The following is a 20,033-nucleotide window of genomic DNA, read 5'->3' on the forward strand; positions in this document are numbered from 1 at the left end:
TGTTTTAAACGATTTTACCCTGGTCGGTAAAGTTGAAGTACCCGATTTTGTAAGTTTGAGGCTAAATGTATATTTTACCTTTTTTTTTTTCCGAAAACGCCACCGCTGGAACGTGGTGCTGTTTCGCAGACATTGCACGGTATCTTGTTCTGACCAGTCACCACAGCACAGACACAGCAGCCGTGGCCACGCACGCTATCTTGAAGTGCACCCGAATAGGCCCTTTTTATCGCTGCGAAAGCAACGCGAAATCGTTTCCTCTGTAACCACTACCGTCCGTCGTCCAGTCCACCCACGCGGGCGAACAGTGAAAGGCATCGTCTCCGTCTCGTGACTCGTGATCGCTGGACTGCCGCCGCCCGCCGCCCTCAGCTTAGCTCAATGATTGGGAGCACCAAGCCGCTCGCGGCGCCGCTGCACCCGCCGTACCCCTCCGGTCGCCGCCTCGCCCCCCCGTCCTGCGCCCCTGATTCCTCCCCAGCTCTCACCCCCGCCGTCGAGAGGCCAGGTCAGTCTCAGTCTGACGGCGCCCCGCCGCCACCACGCCCGGATGAGGTCGCCTCGTCCCTCGCGCTGCGCGCTAGCCCGCAACTCAATCGGTGGTCCCGCTCGCGGGCGCTGCGGTCGAACCGCCGGCCTGGGCTGGAAAGCGCGCTCTCCTCGTCCTCGGCGGCGTCGGTGACCAAGACGTCGCGGCCCGAGGACGCTGCGGTGGCGGTGGAGGATGGCGAGGACGACGACGTGTGCGTAGAGACGGACGCCGCGGGCGGGAAGGCCATCTACATAGTATCGGACGGGACCGGGTGGACCGCGGAGCACTCGGTGAACGCCGCGCTCGGACAGTTTGAGCACTGCTTCGTCGACCGCGGCTGCGCTGTCAATACCCACCTCTTCTCCATGGTAAATATCTCGCCATGCCTTCATATACTTTTTTTTTGCTGGAGGTACGTTCATGGTGCGCTAGCTGCTGACAGAGCGAGTAGCTATCATGGAAGATGTTCAGTTTTGTCATCTAATTGCCGAGTTCGCCAGTTAGAGCCCATGCAATTTTTGGACTGTAGCTGTAATTTTTGACGATGCGTCGATGCCACAAGTGCAACTGATAAAAATAATTGAATGTGAAATTCTAATTTGGAGAAATGAAACTGAGGAAGAGCCAGATCTTCGAAGACAAATAAATGACTGCTAGTTTCACGGATGGAATTTAACGCCCTGGGAATACGATGGCACCCTGCTCTGTAGTGATGTACTGATGTGTGCACAAATATGATATATTTTCAGGCTGATTATAGTACAACTACTATCAATTATTGTGATATGCTACAACTTCTTAATTTGCATGATAATTTATTTGTAATACAAAAAAATATCTTTTGGATGCTTACTTTGATGAAGATAAATTCACAATCTCCAAGGTTATGCATATGGATCATGTACTGGGGTAGACGGCAGAGGCAGAAGTTTTGTGCAAAATCATAACTGCAAGATTGCTTCATGCATATCTATTTATTTTGTTGGTTAAAATTTTGTCTCGATCTTTTATGCACATTAATAATTTTTTGTGCAGAGGCAACTATGTATCCATGCAGTTTGGATACTAGTTATCAACGTATATGTTATTTACTGCCATGACCAGTTTTTTTTCTTCTTTCTTGTCTGTTTGTGTTGATCATAACGTTGGACAAAAGCAGATGTTTGTCATATTCTTCTCTCAGGAAAATTCCCACTAGATGCTAGTTATCCACTTTTATACTTGTGTTGGCTTGAAAAATGTTAGCTGCACATCACTTTTTTGGTATTAGGCTGCATCTGTTGTAAGTAACAGCTTCTGATAATGTTCTGTAGATTGATAACATGGATCGACTTCTTGAGGTAATAAAGCAAGCAGCAAAGGAAGGGGCACTGGTTCTATATACCCTTGCTGATCCTTCAATGGCTGAGTCAACTAAGAAGGCCTGCGATTTCTGGGGTGTTCCATCGACTGATGTTCTACGGCCTACTGTTGAAGCAATTGCTTCTCATATGGGTGTTGCTCCATCTGGAATTCCACGAAGTTCTCCTAGTCGACAGGGTCAGTTAACAGAGGATTACTTTCGACGGATTGATGCTATCGATTTTACCATCAAACAAGATGATGGGGCTCTGCCACAGAACCTCAACCGTGCAGACATTGTACTTGTCGGCGTTTCACGTACAGGGAAGACACCATTGTCAATATATCTAGCTCAAAAGGGATACAAAGTGGCAAATGTCCCAGTTGTGATGGGAGTGGATCTTCCAAAGACTCTTTTTGAGATCAACCAAGACAAGGTTTTTGGATTGACAATAAACCCAGTGGTTCTTCAAGCAATTAGAAAGACTAGGGCCAAAGCTCTAGGTTTTGGTGATGGGTATCAGAGCAATTATGCTGAAATGGACCATGTGAGGCAGGAACTGCTCCATGCAAATCAAATTTTCGCCCAACATCCAATGTGGCCAGTCATTGGTAAGCCAAGTTAGTTGTATTCATGAAACCTTTTGTTTGTTGTTTCTTTGTTTAAAAACATACTTTCATACTGTTTTCATGCAGCGGTCACTGGAAGAGCTATAGAGGAAACAGCTGCTGTCGTTGTGAGGATTCTCCAAGACAGGATACAGAAGTACTCCATGCCACGCATATCAAAACGGTACTAAGGGCACGTTTGGTTTCATTAGTCTCTGTTTGGTTTCAGGGACTAAAAGTGTTAAGAACTCATTAAATTACTCATAAGAATACTAAAATGTCCTTTACCATTCTTCCGCCATTACTCTTCTTCCACTGCAATAGAAATAAATAAGGGGCAAAATGTGGAATTAATATGGTTTAGTCCCTTTTAGTCATCCCTTGAGGGACTAGATACTAAAGCAGTTTAGTCTCTATTTTAGTCCTACTGTTTAGCAATTTGGGGACTAAATGAGACTAAAATGCAGGAAATAATCTTTAGTCTCTGAAACCAAACAAATCCTAACATTGTGTTCTATCTCTTCTACAACTTGTAATGTGTGCATGTTTTGTTGAGCTCTGTGTCAAGCACCATAGCCTTTATGTTTTTTTGTCAGACCACCTTCTAGGTGGCGTTTGTATCTTAAAGGCAACTTGAGATTTAGCACAACAGAAACATATGTATATTGTATTTACGACATTCTATTGGCCTTACTTTATTTGGTCGTTAGTGAATTGTATATCAGGTGAAATAGTAGGGTGAGCTGCCTTTGTACAAATTACCAGAAAATCAGAGTAATATATCTCTTGCAGGAAACTCAACCCCATGACCACAAAAACTTCTAGTTGTCTGGGGTGCAGGGACAAATCATTACATGTGGACCTGAATATTCTAACTTTCCTCCTGAACAAGGATTTTTCAATGCAGTGTGCTTGGACACTCACCTTTGTTTTTTGAAGTATTTGATCATAGTATTGTTTGATTTTTTTTGTTAAAAATACACGCTTCTGAATTAAATAGGCAAATCTTTCCTGAAAGGAGTTCAAAATGTGTTCTTACCCAACCCGAAGATCGGATGCCTTCAGTTTTTTGTTAGGCTTAGTCCCACTCCCACATGTGGTGGGACACTAAAGTTGATTTCAAGTGATTATATGGTCTATATACAAATGAAGTTTTTTTTGCAAGTCAAAATGGAAGCAATGAAAATTTTGATTAATTTTATTTGTGATATCAGTAAGTAGTAGTCTTTGTCGCATTGATATGGTTTTTTCTTGGTTGTATTCAAACCAAAGTTGTTTATAGCCATGAATCTATACTCACAAATAACATGTTATGTCAAAAGAGCCCATTCTTTGGGTATAATTCGACAAGTTTCGACTTATGTCAAACTGACCATAAGTGACTTCATGTTAGTAAGTCATTAAATATTAAGTGATGTTCAAGTGCTTCTGAGGACTGAGCTGAGAAATAAGTAAGATAAGCATTGAGTTTTTGTCACACTGGGATTTAAGAACAAATCTAGATGCATCTCATATGTGTGTCAAGATCAAATATCACACATATGATGATTTAGTGTATAGAAACTAGTGTCACAAGTTTTATTATATAAGTATAATGTCTTTATAAAAATAACTAAATAAAAGAAACCAAACGACGACAACGATCCCAATAATGAGCCACATGCAAATTGACTGGAGCGACGATAACCATAACTTCATCGAACTCTTCATATTACTCTTCCTCATGTTGACCTGATTCTAAACAAATTTCGTAAGAGAGAGCTTACTTACGGTAGGGGCTCAGTAAGTGCGTAGGAAAAAGTATAGTGTAATGCTCATTAAGGAAAATTCTCAGGCTAAGAATGAGCTTTTAATTAAGTTGATCAAACTTTTATTAGCAATTACTAGGTATAAGCAGTATCATTCCAATTAAATAAATGAACATATATAAATTACCCACAATGCAATGCATGTTCAGTTTACTTTAATTTCATAGTTTACTCATGTGAGGATTCGAGCCGCTTTTGACCGTGAACCAAAGTATACCAACCTAATTAGAGAAAATATCATAACCAAATTGTTACCTATAAACCAACCACATGCATGTTAAGTTAAATTTACTTTCATATATTAATCATGTGAAGGTCTGGCCCGCTCGTAACCATGAGCATGACTGATATATCAATTTTACACTCTGCAAAGGTCATACATCTTTATCCACATGTCTTGATACTCATCTGTCAAAGGATCACGAATTCCATTCATCTCTTTTAAGGAGACAGGTCAGGGTTCACCATGAGGCCTTTATAAAGTTCCGGTAGTACGAGAAAATCCGCTATTGTCGGGGACCATAATTAGGGGTACCCTCAAGACGCCTAATTCTCAGCTGGTAACCCCCATCAGCATAAAGCTGCAGAGGCCTGATGGGTGCGATTAAGTCAGGGATCAGTCCATACGAGCGACTCGATCACGCCTCGCCCGAGCTTAGCCTCGGGCAAGGGCAGCCGACCCTGAAGGGGTTTCCGTCTCGCCCGAGGCCCCCCTTCAACGGCGGACACATCTCCGGCTTGCCCGAGGCCTTGCCTTCGCTAAGAAGCAACCCTGACTGAATCGCCGCACCGACCGGCCAAGTCGCAGGAGCATTTAACGCAAAGGAAGCTAGGCCCTGCCAAAGGCACCATAGGAAGCTCCGCCCGACCCAGGGCTCGGACTCGGGCTGAGCCCCGGAAGACGGCGAACTCCGCTCCGCCCGACCCAGGGCTCGGACTCGGGCTAAGCCCCGGAAGACGGCGAACTCCGCTCCGCCCGACCCAGGGCTCGGACTCGGGCTAAGCCCCGGAAGACGGCGAACTCCGCTCCGCCCGACCCAGGGCTCGGACTCGGGCTAAGCCCCGGAAGACGACGAACTCCGCTTCGCCCGACCCAGGGCTCGGACTCGGGCTAAGCCCCGGAAGACGGCGAACTCCGCTCCGCCCGACCCAGGGCTCGGACTCGGGCTAAGCCCCGGAAGACGGCGAACTCCGCTCCGCCCGACCCAGGGCTCGGACTCGGGCTAAGCCCCGAAAGACGACGAACTTCGCTTCGCCCGACCCAGGGCTCGGACTCGGGCTAAGGCCCCGGAAGACGACGAACTCCGCTTCGCCCGACCCAGGGCTCGGACTCGGGCTAAGGCCCCGGAAGACGACGAACTCCGCTTCGCCCAACCCCAGGGGCTCGGACTCGGCCTCTGCGGACGACCTCCGCCTCGCCCGACCCAGGGGCTCGGACTCGGCCTCTGCTGACGACCTCCGCCTCGCCCGACCCAGGGGCTCGGACTCGGCCTCTGCTGACGACCTCCGCCTCGCCCGGCCCAGGGGCTCGGACATCGGCCTCTGTTGACGACCTCCGCCTCGCCCGACCCAGGGGCTCGGACTCGGCCTCGGCCATGGAAGACAGACTCGACCCCGGCTTCGGAGGAGCCTCCACGTCGCCCAACCTAGGGCACGGGCCAGCCACGTCGACAGGAAGCGCCATCATCACCCTACCCCGAGCCGACTCGGGCCGCAGAGAACAAGACCGGTGTCCCATCTGGCTAGCTCCGCTAGATAGGCAATGATGGCGCCCCGCTAGCCCCGTGACGACGGCGGCTCTCAGCTCTCTTACGGAAGCAGGGCGACGTCAGCAAGGACACAACCGTTCCAACAGCTGTCCCTCCGCCAGGCTCCGTTGCTCCTCCGACAGCCACGACATCACGCCAGCAGGGTGCCAAGATCTCTCCGGCTGCCACATTGGCATGTACTTAGGGCACTAGCTCTCCCCCCGCTAGATACGTAGCACTCTGCTACACCCCCATTGTACACCTGGATCCTCTCCTTACTCCTATAAAAGGAAGGACCAGGGCCTTCTTAGAAAAGGTTGGCCGCGCGGGGACGAGGACGGGGACAGACGCTCTCTTGGGGCCGCTCGCTTCCCTCACCCGCGTGGACGCTTGTAACCCCCTACTGCAAGCACACCCGACCTGGGCGCGGGACGAACACGAAGGCCGCGGGATTCCCACCTCTCTCTCGCCGGACTCCGGCCTCCTCGCTCCTTTCCCCCCTTCGCGCTCGCCCACGCGCTCGACCCATCTGGGCTGGGGCACGCAGCACACTCACTCGTCGGCTTAGGGACCCCCCGGTCTCGAAACGCCGACAGCTATGGATTCAAGATGAGGTAGTATATGAATCTCTCGTCTGAAAAGATGTCACAAACAGATCAACCCGAGAACCTTCCTATACTTGACCAACACTTCCCCGCTTGCCCCTTCCGGATACTGTTCTCACACACTAGCTAAAACTAGAGCCATAATAGTCCTTGTAGTCGCACTGTTTTCTCGGGTGATCCCTCCATGTTCCAATCAAACAAAGTAATCTCATCATTCTTAATAATAAAGTCAATAATAATCAATCAAAATAAAACATAATCATGATTCATATGTATCGTTATCCCAAAAACTAGGTAGAACACTAGTAAATCTATCTAATAATAAGTAATCCCTAGTATAAACAAGGTATATGATAAAATAAAATAGATAATCTATTAGGTTTCTATAAATTTAATCTAACTATGAATGCATAATTGAGAACATAATAGTAAATATTATCAAATCAAAACAATGTGATCAAGGATACACTTGCCTTTTTAGTGCAGCTCTAACTGCTCAGATGCTTCCTTAAAGTTGGGCTTTAGGTTCCTCGAAGCCTCACTTTTATATTCACATTAAAACGTACACATAAGCAAACAATAAATAAAAATAACATTACACCAATCATGGAAAATAGTTGCATGAAATAAATCGACGCGCCAAGACGAATTCGTAGGTTCGAAAACCACTAAATTTGGAGTTAAAACGTAAAAGCTATGGACGAAATAAGATTTATGTCTGTTTTCATATTAAAATAATAGTTCTAGGGACTTTTTTGTGAAATATGAGGACCCCTATGTAATTTATATTATAAAATTGAGGACCTAACCGCAAAAACACAAGACCAGGATGACGAGTTCCAATATACATAAACTCAGGGTCGCTTTCATATATTTTAGGACTTAAATGTAAGGATCTTTCTATACTAGCAGACTGTTGGTTTATTTTTGAAAACCCTAGGGCCTCTTTATAAAACTTGGCTCAGCTGACATAAGCTGGCTCAACTTGGGACGCTAGATCCTAAGTCGAAGGCTCATATCACCCGACCGAACTGGTACACTATAGATCTAATCGTTCCCGTCCCCTCAGCGATCTACGGCTCGAGACCCTCCTCCACCCTTCCGACCAAACTAGGTGGCGGCGCACGATCCCCGCAGCAGCGTTGTCGCTGACGACAACAAATAGAGCATTTTGGGGTTCTTCTCTCACACCACGATTGCTACGCGACCCAAATGACTTAGCGAATCATATTAGGGTAAGGCCGTGTTAGTCATAGGACTAAAGTATAGACAAAGAATTAATCTTTAGTCTTTACCTTGTTTGGTTTTAGAGACTAAACATGAGCTAAACACAGTTAAAACAGTATATAAATACTAAAATATCATCATGCTTGCCCCTGTTGCTTATACAAACACATGTGCGTGCTTATACAAACAAACCGAGCACGTGCTTATACAAACACTTGTGTGTGCTTATATTTCAAATGAGCAAATGAGTTTCAAATATTCTAAATGAGTATACAAATGAGAAGCAGCCATAAATATATTTCAAATATTCCAAATGCAGCTCGAGGGTAGGAGAGAAAATTTTGCTGTTTAATTCCGTTTAGGAGCCCTTGGATGGACTAGAGACTAAACTGGTTTAGTCACTCTATTAGTTCTTGTGTTTGGGGAGTTAGGGACTAAAAGGTAAGGACTAAACATTAGTCCTATGGAACCAAACAGGGTCTAAGGGAGCCTAAGGGCCTGTTTATTTCAGTTTATAGATTATATAATCTGGATTATAATCTAAATTATATAATTTAGATTATAATCTAAACATATTATAATCTATATGTAGTTGTTTGATAGTCTAGATTATACAAATGTAGATTATTCGTAAAGACAATAGTATCCTTTTGTTTATTTGAGGTGGAGAAAGAAGGATAGCATATATTCTAATTTCTATTTACATAACCATGGGTATTGTGTCTTTTACCAAAATAATCTCAAATAAGCTACTCTTGAGGAGATTATGAGATTATCATAATTTAGGCTTTAGATTATATAATCTGAACTCATAATCTATGTGTTTGTTTACATGCTAGATTATTTGCGCTGGATTATATAATCTAGAGAGATTATAATTCAAAACAAACAGGGCCTAACTCACATTGGCTTGAAGCTGTGGTGAGGCTAGTCCACGACGCAATGCGGCTCCGCCACGGAGGGAAAACTTCGTCGACAAATTCCGGGCGCTCCGAGGATTCCCACGCTTGGCTAATCTCTCGCACACGTCATGCGTGCTTGAGTTAAGCTCCTAGATCGCTCACTATGGGTAGAACGATGACACATGTGTATAACAGCTGCGGTGCCTACCTTTCTCTCTCTCTGCTCGCTTAGATAGGGCACTCGACTCACCCTGGAGGTCCAGATCAATGGAGCAAGGGGTGCGGTGCTCGAGAATATGTAGTCCCAAGGGTGGACGAGTCCTACCTGGTCTGGTCACAGGAACGATCCTGGCAACCACAGCGCCCAACTCGACTCGCACTCAAGGTTCAAGATATGGTTGGCAGGAGATCCCACTTGTCAGCGTCTTTTTCCTGAGCCGAACGCACCTACGGAAGAGCGCTTGCCCCACGGTCCCACATGACAGGGGTCGATCAAGAGAAGGGAGATAGGCCAAGTTGAGGAGATGGGTTGAAGGAGAGGAAAAAGGTTCGACAGTTTTCCCTTTTTTATTTCTATTTCTATTTCTTGATTTCTTTTCTATTTCTCAAACTTAATTTTCAATTCCAAATGTGATTCAATTTTAGCTTTTCATTCAAATGGAACACTAAAAACACAGCATGCCATGCAAAACCAAAATATTGTATTTTGCTTTTGTTTAAAGAAGTAAATCTCAAGTGCATAATTCACACACTAAAACAAATTCCTAATTTACTCTCATCCCTAATAAATAAAAAAACTACTTAGATTCTAAAACAAACCTTTTGGGGTTTACAATTTTCTTTAGGTAAGTTTCTCTGTTATATGCTTTCTTTGTTAAGTTAAAATGATGACCATGTAAGTAAGTGTTGACTCTGATAATGTCATCTTTGCTTGAGACTTGTGAACTTTATCATTAAGATAGTGGATTATGGCTACAGACTTACCAACGTTATTTATAGTCATGTGTCTATAATTGACTATCACAAGAATCAAATTGTATTGTCTTAATAATTTATGTCCATGTTTAAGTGTTTTATAAAGATAAAGTGTTATTGTTGGAATTAAATAAGTGTCGTAGTTGAATTCATAATGTTAGCATTCTATAAGCATTGAGCATAATAAAAGCTTTAAGTTTGGATACTTAGACATTAAGAATTAAGATATTCTAAGTTGTATTGTTTCCACAATGTGATTTGCCTTAACTTGCCGTCATTAAGATTAAAGGAAGCTCATTTTTTTTAAATAAATTGAGATCTTAAATTATGATTTTGGAGATATGTATGTCTTTTTGAACTTTAATGAGCACATAAGAAAATATTAAGATAGCATGGACAAGTGGATCATGTAAAGGCCATGTTCTTGTAAGATTAAGTAATCATGAATTTTTTAGATGAAATTGTGCACTGCAATCATTGGGTTCAATAGTTCTTAACAGTCTATTCTAATATTTTGGCTTGGTTTGTTGTGGCAGTTAAAAGATGTTTTCTAAGACACCTTAATGTTCTCCTTAATAAGAATAAGTTATATGTCCTAAGATAGCATGATTCACTTAGATGTTGAAATTCAGTGGTAGGTATTGACCGTAATACTTCACCTTGATGTATTGTTTTATCGAGATCAAAGACTTAGTTGAGGCCTCTCGATCAAGGGGGGAATGTTAGGGTTGATCTTGTCCGATCAAAGGTTGACCGAGATTATAGGGCCAATGGCCCATGTTGTTTCTTTTATCGATCGAGATTATAGGGCTAATGGCCCATATTGTCCTAATCAGGGGCAAGAGTCTTTACACCCTTTGGCTTGGTCCCAAGGGTGCTCGGGCTTATAAAAGGGATTACACATCCAACAATGAGCCAGTGGGAGAATACTCTGTGATTAGAAACCCTAAGCACCCACCGATCTAATCTAAGGGAGCCCAAAGCACTGTGAAGACCTTTGTCTACTAGCATGCCTCTTCCCAAGAAAGCATGGGTCATCAGTTTTGGCCCTCATGGCATCTATGACCTCTAATTTCGAAGGTAAATTATCTTATCTTCGAGTTCTAGTGGTTAGGAGTTAGAGCAAGACCTAAGATGTTTAACGAGCTTGACTCCCATACAGACAATACGAAATAATAAGGGATTGTTCGGTTACGCCAATCCTGAAGGGGATTGGAGGATTGGCGTAACTGAACAAACCCTAAGTTGGACACGAGAGTCTATATAGTGGTGGGCCACCACTCAAACAACACAACGATGTGAGGAGAAAGAGAAAGTGGAACATGGGTAAAATTAACAATAAAAAAATTCTTATGCACAATTAGGAGACTACTATTCTATAATTTGACTCAATAGTGAAGCGCTTGACTTTATTATTGAACTTGTTCTTAATGCCAGTGTGCATAGAGGGTCCCAAATTATCTTGGATCACCCCTTGTGATTTGCAACATGGTTTGTTTGTTCGTTGAGGTTAGGTTCAGGGAACAAATACACACACACCACTGTTGAATGAACGGCATCCGAGCTCAAAGACAATTGGCCATCCCTGTTAAGACATGTGGCGAAAATGGTTTGGTTGTGTTTTTAGCATCAGAGGGGAGTAAAAATTTCAGTATTATCTGTTACGCTGTAAAGCGACATGTATCCCTTTTTGAGAGAATCCGAAAAAAAAGGAGAGAGAGAGAGAGATAATACAAGAAGAAACAAGTATGTCTACCATCACAAACTTGTCCACAAAATCCCCAGCCGGCTCGATCTCTTCACCGTCGATATGCCTGGCCCTACTTGTATTGATTCTTGTCAATCTTTGCAAGTTTGAAAATTCTCAGACGAGGCAAAAATGCCCCCTTCGCTTTCGACCGCCGGCGTCTCACCGAGCGTCGCTGGCGCCGCCACTACTGGTGTCCGCCCTGCTCATGGATAGCGTGAAGTAGAGGAGGATCAGCGTTCCCACGCTGGACCTGCAGAAATCGGAAAAGGGCGTGGGTGAGCCGTAAGCCACACTAGTTAGATTTTCAACTCAAGACCTTCTCAACTTAAATTCAGCAATCTGGGAAAAAAAAACTTTTCCAAATAGCTAGAAACTACGTGCTGGACCCCAGAAACACCACGGCGCCGCACCGGGCACGGCAGCGTCGTGCCATGGTGCTCGCCACGGCGGTTGCGCGTCGGTCTCCGTCTCTATTCTTCACTGCTGTCGCTGTTGCGAAGGCTAGTTCTGCGGCGCAACGGAGACCGGGCCCACAAAACCTGCGGGCTGGGCTGTCCGTCCTGCGCCGCGATGCAACCGCGAGCGTCGCCATCGTACCGGAATGCATTTGGTTATGTACTCGCTCGCTACTGACAGTCTCTGAAGATGCTACACCGTGGAATTTACTAGCGTTCACTGTCGCTGCGTAGCCTGTTGAGGGCGGCTCACTTCTTGTTCATGTGGGAGTATTAATCACGGCGACTTTGGCAGACACTAAGCTAGCACGGACAAATTACTGTAAGACGTACTACTGCAACTTGTCATGTTGAGCTGACTGTCTTTTCTCTATCTCTCTATTTAAAAAAATGAAATCGTCAGAACTGACAGCCGACCGAAAGGGATAGTTTGTATTTCTTACAGCGTGGCGAAGAGGAGGACCACCCTCCGGGGATCGAGCCACGGCGCCGGCCGCCTGCCGAACCGCCGGGACTTGCTTCCGGGCGTGCCGGCCAGCGGCGTGTGGACGACCAGCCGCGCGCTGCCGGGCGCGTCCCCGAGTTCGCCGGCCGCCACGTGCACGAACAGCTGCGGCCGCTCGCTACCGCCGCCACCTGCAGCACACGTACCATACATACATCATCCCTTGCATCTCTTTGATACGTCGTTGGAATTATCGGCAATACTAATACATCGCTGTCAATTGTCACCTCTGCTGACACTAGCTTAAGCGAATCATAAACGCAAGCCAAACAAAGAAGATAAAAAGAAACTAGAGAGCCACGAGAAAAAATAATAATAACCATTGCATCAATTTCACTCAGCGCGCGATTCCAAGGAGAGGCAAGGCAACCGTCTGGAGTGGTGACGTACCGGCGGTGCCGTTGGCGTTGGCGTTGGCGTCGGGGTCGGCCGGCTTCCTGTCGCCCTTCCTCGACAGCGACCGCATCACCTTCTGTCGCGTTCACGGCACGGGCGCGATCGAGGAAGAACAGTCAGCTTTGGAAGCAACGGAAGGGAATTTGGCGCGTCCGGCCTGCCCAGGCCGACTCGCTAATAACGCGTGTTTTTTCCTCGGACTTACGGGTGTCCGCGGCGGCGCGGTGGGCGTGCCCGGTGGGCCGGCGTCGCCGGCCAGAGACGACAGCGCGCCGACGTCGAGGGCGACGAAGCCGCCGCACGTGGCGCGGGGCGAGCTGCCAACGTCTCCCGCCGCGACGACCTGCAAGTAAGAGGAACCGGACACGGAAGCTCCTGTCAGTGCTGCTGCCGTTTCTGCCAGAGGAGAAATCCCCTTTGGGCACGCACAAAGAGAATTCAGCCCAAATTCACTCCCAACTCCGGTTCCTCGCAAGGAAAACGCACCGTTGGTGGCTCTCACGAGTTCACGTGCGCCGCGCGGGGCGAGAGAGAGAGAGAGAGAGAGAGAGAGAGAGAGAGAGAGAGAGACTCACACTCACGGGGTGGTTTGCGGCGGCGGCCACCATGCCTCTGGACTGGATCGCGGCGGCGACGACGCTCTGCTGCGTGTCCATGTGTCGGCTACGGCTGGTGGCCTCCTTGTGTTTTGTTCCCTGCGATATATCTCTGCTGGTTCGTTGGGGGAAGGAACCGGGGGGGGGGGGGGGGGGGGGGGCTGAAACTTTGCTCTTTTTCAGGGCGAAAGATTCTCCCCTCTCTTGGTGCCGTGCCCTGTGAAGTCCCAAAGACTGAAGAGCATGTGGGAGGGGAGGTCGAGGTCTCGAGGAGATGGCGAGTACGGCTTTTTATATACTGCTGGATTTTGCTTGGACACCCGGTTACGTTTTGTAAATTACAACGGTGTTTGTCTTGTCACGCGCGGATTCTACGAAACCGGTTCTTGAGTACCTGGTGCAGTGGTACGGTGCCATTGATTTTTTTGGTGGTTTATTAATATAGTTTAGGTCTTAATCAAGAAACAATGATCTAATGCTGCGTTATTACTAAATGGTAGACGATTTATTTCAGGTGGGAAGAGGAAGTTGCGGTAGTTCAAAATTAATGTTCGTGACAAATTTAAATATATGGATTAATCTCTCCAAGCTCTGTTCAAAGTAATTTAAAAGTGACATGAAGACTTCGATGCAACAAATTTTATGATTTTAAATATTTATGGTATTATTAAGAATATAGCATTTTGGAGTTTTAAAACTTTGTTGTATAGATTTTTTTTTCCAAACCATGTATTACATATCAATATATTCTAAAGTCGGTGACTAATATGCAAGCAGGTACTATGTGTAATCGTGCAACTAGACATTTTGCTCCCGTTGGGACTTGACGGCGGACGGATCCTTTAGTGTTCATTCGATATACAAGGGGCTAATAACTAATGTCAATGTGGTGTGGCACAAAGACATTTGGAAGGCTAAGATACCTTTGAAGATTAAAATGTCCATGTGGTATTTACATATTGGTGTTGTACTTACCAAAGATAATTTACTCAAGCGTAATTGAAAGGGAAATGCAAAATGTTCTTTTTGTACTCAGAATGATACAATTGATCATCTTTTTTTACACTGCCAACTTGCTAAATTTATTTGGCGTTTAGTTCGAATCAGATGTGGTGCTCGTCCACCAAACAATATTAGACATATCTTTGGTTCTTGGTTAACTGGTTTGGATAATAGAATGAGAAAACCCTTTATTCTAGCAGCTTCGGCTATATGTTAGGCAATCTGGTTGAGTAGTAATGATGCAGTGTTTGATAATGCCCCAATAAAATCTTCTTTGCAGGTGGTTTTTCGGGCTACGCATAGGCTCCGTTTCTGGGCTCAACTACAACTTAGACAGGATGATTAAGAACTAATAATTAAGGCATGTCGTAGATTGGAGGAGTTGGTGACGCATATTTTTAGACATCATGGATGGGAATATACATTTAGACTTTGTCTTTAGTTTTGTTTCGCCGCACTATGTTTTGCTTTTCTCTGAGTTTTCAGATAGTTATGTTCCTATCTAAGTATGTAATAATTCGGCTGTAGTCTCTTTGAGACAAAGGCCGGGAACTTTCAATTCCCATTATCTAAAAAAAAGATATAGATCCAACAGTATATCATATTTAGCAGTTAAACCCTTCCACCACCGCCTAGTGTAGCTTTATAAAATATTTCTTAACAAACTACAATTGTATCTACCATTGGATCTAACGAACAAAAAAAATCTGCTTGCACGCTTGCACCTAGTATCTGTTTGCATATTAGTTGTCTATTCTAAAAATGTAGTTTTTTAGTACAATTTCTCGATACCATAATATCTAAACAAGCTCTAAGTTTAGTGATTTTTTTGCCATCGTTTATCTCCCTAGCTTTCTGACAGATGCATGCATTCATTTTGTTGCTGAACTAGACAGCCACTCTGCTGCCAATAAATTTGACCAAACATTGTTTCTCCAATTGGCTAATTATTAATGTCTACTAGTAAAACCTTGGCATGGATTGATGAGCCAAGTTTTAACTATAGCTATCCACACGAACTCCAAGCAGATCAAGTCTCACTTTTAAACACGAGGGTTACATGGCGGCAGTTTTATGAGATACTTGTTGTGATCCAAGTAATAGTCCCGTTTGATACGGTCTGAACTTTACCAGCAAAGTTGTTTTTTTGCAGCTATATGAACAACTCACTCGATAGAGATTAATCCATACGTTTGATAAAAAAAACACTAGTATTAGAGCTATTTTGGTGAATCATTTGGCAAAACAAATCCATATGTTTGATAAAATAATTCCTAAACTTTAAAAAGACTATAATGTCCTTCTCTTCCTTCACTTTTCACATCTTCTTCCCTTCCCCCATGTCCTCCTTCGACACGCTTCACATTGACGTCTGCAGCATTCGGGGAAAAAAATAAGACATATTATATTTTGGATGGAGGTGAACATCTAGAAAATATATTTCTTCGGAGATACTTATCAAATTATTGCCTTTTAGGAGCACACAATACTTTGAGGTCTTATTCTGTGAATTGTCAAAACTTTGCAAGCGTGCTAGCTCTCAGCGAATTCAAAAGTTCTTCGAGGAGTGATGCATAAAAAGTAGCGAAAAAAAAGGTCCGATTAGATATGTATTTATTCACTCGAGGTCGTTTTCATGAGAAAAGAATTTGGCAGGCGGATATCCTCAAGCATTCGATGGCTGCGTCTTTTCTTGCCTCCACTTCCACTTGAGCGAGCCAGGCAAGCGTGCGAGTATTTCCCCCAACTCCACCCATTTCCCCACTCTTTCTCCCAAAAATAAAAGGCAGCATATCTCTTTTAAAAAAGTGAAAACATGTACTACTACTACCACTGATAAATACTCCTCCATGCATCTTTTTCATATTTTGGAAGTTGTTTGGATATATCTGGCATGGGAACTTACACTACTAGCTAGTGTGTATGAAAATGACGACCAGCCAGCTTGGAAGCACAAATATATGTGAGTTTATGTTATATCGATTCGTTTTCGTAAGAGGATTATCTTCGTTTTTTTTTCTGAAATTTAATATCTTCGTTTATTCTATTGAGGAGACAGCCAACTGGAGGCTGGTGGAACAGCAATAATCAGGTTATATTCTCGCTCGGTCGGACAGCATGCATATGCGCGATCGAGTGGCGATGATATGATGGACCGGTGACATGGCCGTGGAAATTAATGAATCCTCCGTGGAGATAGCAATCGAGTGGTGTTTATTTTAGTCCAACGGAATTTTTCAGTTGAAGCTGACAGAGAGAGCAACTGCATCTGAAAGTAATCTAGCTAGAGTTCACCGGAACCCTTTCTACCTTGTAACCAAACTAACCGTAATTTTCAAGAGATTGAGAGGAAAAAATAATTTTCTTGGGACACGTAGACCGCGGAGTGTCTATCTAGCTCTCCGTTCGCCAGTGATCACGGCGAGTGCTCCGCACTACGCCACTACAGGCTGAAATCAAACAAAACCTCAGCTGCAGAGCTGCAATGCTGCAGTGGATGCGGCCATACGGATTTGTGATCCGTGAGTATTGTGCGCGACAACTGCGCGCGGGGCGACCGAACAGATGCTGCCACAGCTCAACAGCTGTAGTGAGCTAGTGATCGATCCATGGATCGGACGATCGATTACTATATCAAAGTTCCAAGCTGATATGATATTATAATGCTCCAGCTTTTATTAATGCACGGCATCGTGATTTGTGACGTGCGGATTGGACGATCGATCCGTGATGCACGCACGTAAATATATACTCCAGTATTCGAAACGGAATTCTATCGTCGATCGTCGTCGTCTACGCCATCTCTATGGAGCGGATCAGTACTGCAGGGCCGCACATGCGCTCGTCCAATAGGCCTGATTTGGCACGCAAGTTCGCCGCACCTCGTGGCCTTGATCGGCGTCTCCGTTGACTTGTTTCGCCCGCCGCGTCCCGTCCCTCTCGCCGTCGGCGTCGCCGACTCGCCCTCTCTGCTGTAGTGTTATGCATGATCCTCCCCCGCCAATTTATCTGCCGTGTATGGCGCGCTTTGACATTTTAGATGAACCGCCTTAATTTCTTGAAAGAACGGGTAATATATAATAACTGCCGTTTTTTTTCCCAAAAAATGAAGTGATTTAAGTTTTTGTCCTAAGCACCAACACGTATAAACACCAAACTAGTTTCATTAATCCACGACAAAATTTATATGCGATGGTGCATTTTTTTTTACATTCTAGATGTTAATATATGTTTATAAACATGATCAATACTCATATCACTGTCTCAGCTTGTCCTCTTATTGTAGCCTAAGCTCGCTATAATAAGTTGCTCTAGCTTTCACCCAGTGATGGAGATGGGCCTATGGCCACTAGGGTTTGGGCCCTACTCTTAGCCCAACTAATCACTATAGGTCCAAGTTTCTGCATGATATACATAATGAGAAAGTCCTCAACGTGGGACGTTTCCATCCCATCAATTGTGCGCGATTACGCATGCTACTGTGACGCGAGCAGGTGCGACCAAGTAGTAACATGTGCTAGCCAGCTAGGGTTTTGGCGTGGCGGCTCACATGCATCAGAAGGTGTCGACGGTGGTGGGTGTGCGAGCCACGACGCTGCATGAGCAACGGTAGACCATACGTGCTTACGAGCGGTGGATCGAGGCAAGCGGTCGCGATGGCAGATCAACGACCACGAGCGACGGCGTTGCGCGAGCGAGAGGCGGCACGCCGGTGCGGCATCCATGCTTGCTGTCTTGTTGCTTGCCTGTTGGGGCTTCCACGGCATGGTCAGCCACTGATTCAGTTGTTTATTAGTTAAGTCGGTTTTACGTTAAATTGCAATTATCATGTTCAAATAAAGTTTATATGTGCCATTATCTATATATACAATTTGTATTTTTGGCTAGTATAATTTTTTTAGTATCATATTCGGCCCTACACTTAGATAAATTATGGCTCCGCCACTGCTTTCACTGATTCCTATGTGGAAAGATTTGTGTCACACAATCGACAACAGTGCAAGGGATATAAGAGCAAGTTTAATAATATAGTCAATTGTTGGCTATATGGGTGATATGTATAATGGCTATAATCTATGATATGTATGAGGTCAGACGATCCGTGCATAGTGTCTGTCGGTACCCTGAATCAGGGGTACCCCTTACTACAGTGTTAAGACACGGTGCCCGTGCGGTGATCTCTAGCCGCGCAGTGGACAACACCCGACCCCACCACGTGGACGGCTCAAGGGGGCACCACGTGACCAGAAAAGATGATATATCCCAAGATGCAATCAGTTGGACCGGACCTCCACGAGGAAGCGCCGGACCCCTGTATACACAACCCGGACCCCCGAATACGGTCCGGGACTCCCAAGTAGCGTGCGGGGTCCCTTGGATGGGGTCTGGATCCCTCCAAGTAAGGTCCGGGTCACCCATAACGAGGTCCCGGGACAGGGTATACCTTGACCTAAGCAAGGGTCCGGTACTGACGCGTGTACAGGCTTTATCCTGTGCGCTTGCGCTCCCCGCTCAGGCGGAGATCCGATGCTGCCACGTGGCTTGTTGCCCGTGATGTAAGACAGCGGACGGAGCCTGATGTAAGGCCTCTGGGCCGTGCGGTCTCTACATTTATTACGGAGAGGACGCGCCGCATGTCCACCTTGCTGATAGGCGATGTGCCCCCTCAGCATTTAATGTGTCATGTCCACTCCGCTGGTAGGCGGCGCCAGGGCCATCCTGCAGACGGCGTGCCTGTCCAGTCTATTGTCAAACAGTGTGCCCATGCTGCGGGGTGCATTGTGTCCATCATCACTTATACAAGAAGCTTCCCCTGCATGCTGATACTACGCAGATCTCGGATGTCAGGATGCAAGAAGATTGCTCCAGCAACAAACATTAGTAGCTCCAAGCACTGCATCCGTTATGTTCCTGGGCCCACATGTCGGGGCTCAGTACCCTTGTATGTGCCCCCCTAGTTATAAAAGGGGAGGAATGCAATGACACACACACACACAGACGGAACCGAGGCATAGACTCTCAGCTCTCAAGCTTCCATAGCAATCCAACACACAGTGGAGTAGGGTATTACGCTCCGGCGGCCCGAACCACTCTAAATCCTCGCGTGCTCCTGAGTTCATCGTTCATCTACCAACAGGCAAAACGCTTAAGCCCCCTCCTCATCTTAGGATTTAGGGCGGGTGCACTCCGCCACCCTGCCGGAGAATTCCCTCTCCGACAGTGTCGAACGGTACTCGTCTTTCCTTTGAACAGTCTGTAGTAGAGATGTACATTTGGCATAGTTCCTATTCGAAGTTCGTCGAGGTGTTGCGGACGGTTCGCCAGGAGGGCTAGGACGATTGTATAGTACATGTGGTATTTAAAAAATATGTTTAGGATAATCTACGTTATCCTGAACCTGAACAGTCCGTACTAGAGCCTTGAACGATCTACGATATGTTGTTTTGAGGGTTGATCTTACTTGAAGTATTTTCCGAGTACCTAAATTTATAACTTAGCAAACCAGTTAGCTTGATTATTAGTTGTGATCGTCGTTAATTACCAAAACAAGTGTGAAAATTGATTTTAGGTGTATTTTCCTT

The 20,033-nt window shown here is 45.4% G+C and overlaps 2 protein-coding genes across 3 annotated transcripts; one reads left to right on the plus strand and one right to left on the minus strand.

The window, feature by feature from the left end:
- The first annotated feature begins 242 nt into the window (after positions 1-242).
- On the plus strand, positions 243-3,217 carry LOC100279565 (Pyruvate phosphate dikinase regulatory protein 2). The gene is made up of 3 exons (NM_001365469.1): positions 243-900; positions 1,846-2,485; positions 2,570-3,217. Exons 1-3 carry the CDS (start codon positions 382-384, stop codon positions 2,671-2,673), a joined length of 1,263 nt encoding a protein of 420 aa, NP_001352398.1. The 5' UTR covers positions 243-381; the 3' UTR covers positions 2,674-3,217.
- Positions 3,218-11,309: 8,092 nt separating this feature from the next.
- LOC100277476 (uncharacterized) lies at positions 11,310-13,737 on the minus strand. 2 transcript variants are annotated; one of them, XM_020540433.3, is made up of 5 exons: positions 13,435-13,719; positions 13,059-13,196; positions 12,848-12,929; positions 12,396-12,588; positions 11,310-11,747 (listed from the first exon to the last, which is right to left on the minus strand). In XM_020540433.3, the coding sequence occupies exons 1-5, from the start codon at positions 13,507-13,509 to the stop codon at positions 11,657-11,659; spliced, it is 579 nt and encodes a 192-aa protein (XP_020396022.1). In that variant the 5' UTR covers positions 13,510-13,719; the 3' UTR covers positions 11,310-11,656. The 2 variants fall into 2 exon arrangements, with proteins under 2 accessions (XP_020396022.1, NP_001144496.1); NM_001151024.2 differs by having other exon boundaries at positions 11,361-11,747; positions 13,429-13,737.
- Positions 13,738-20,033: the final 6,296 nt, after the last annotated feature.

Source organism: Zea mays, chromosome 7, assembly GCF_902167145.1.
Source record: "Zea mays cultivar B73 chromosome 7, Zm-B73-REFERENCE-NAM-5.0, whole genome shotgun sequence".
NCBI classification, from domain to species: domain Eukaryota; kingdom Viridiplantae; phylum Streptophyta; class Magnoliopsida; order Poales; family Poaceae; genus Zea; species Zea mays.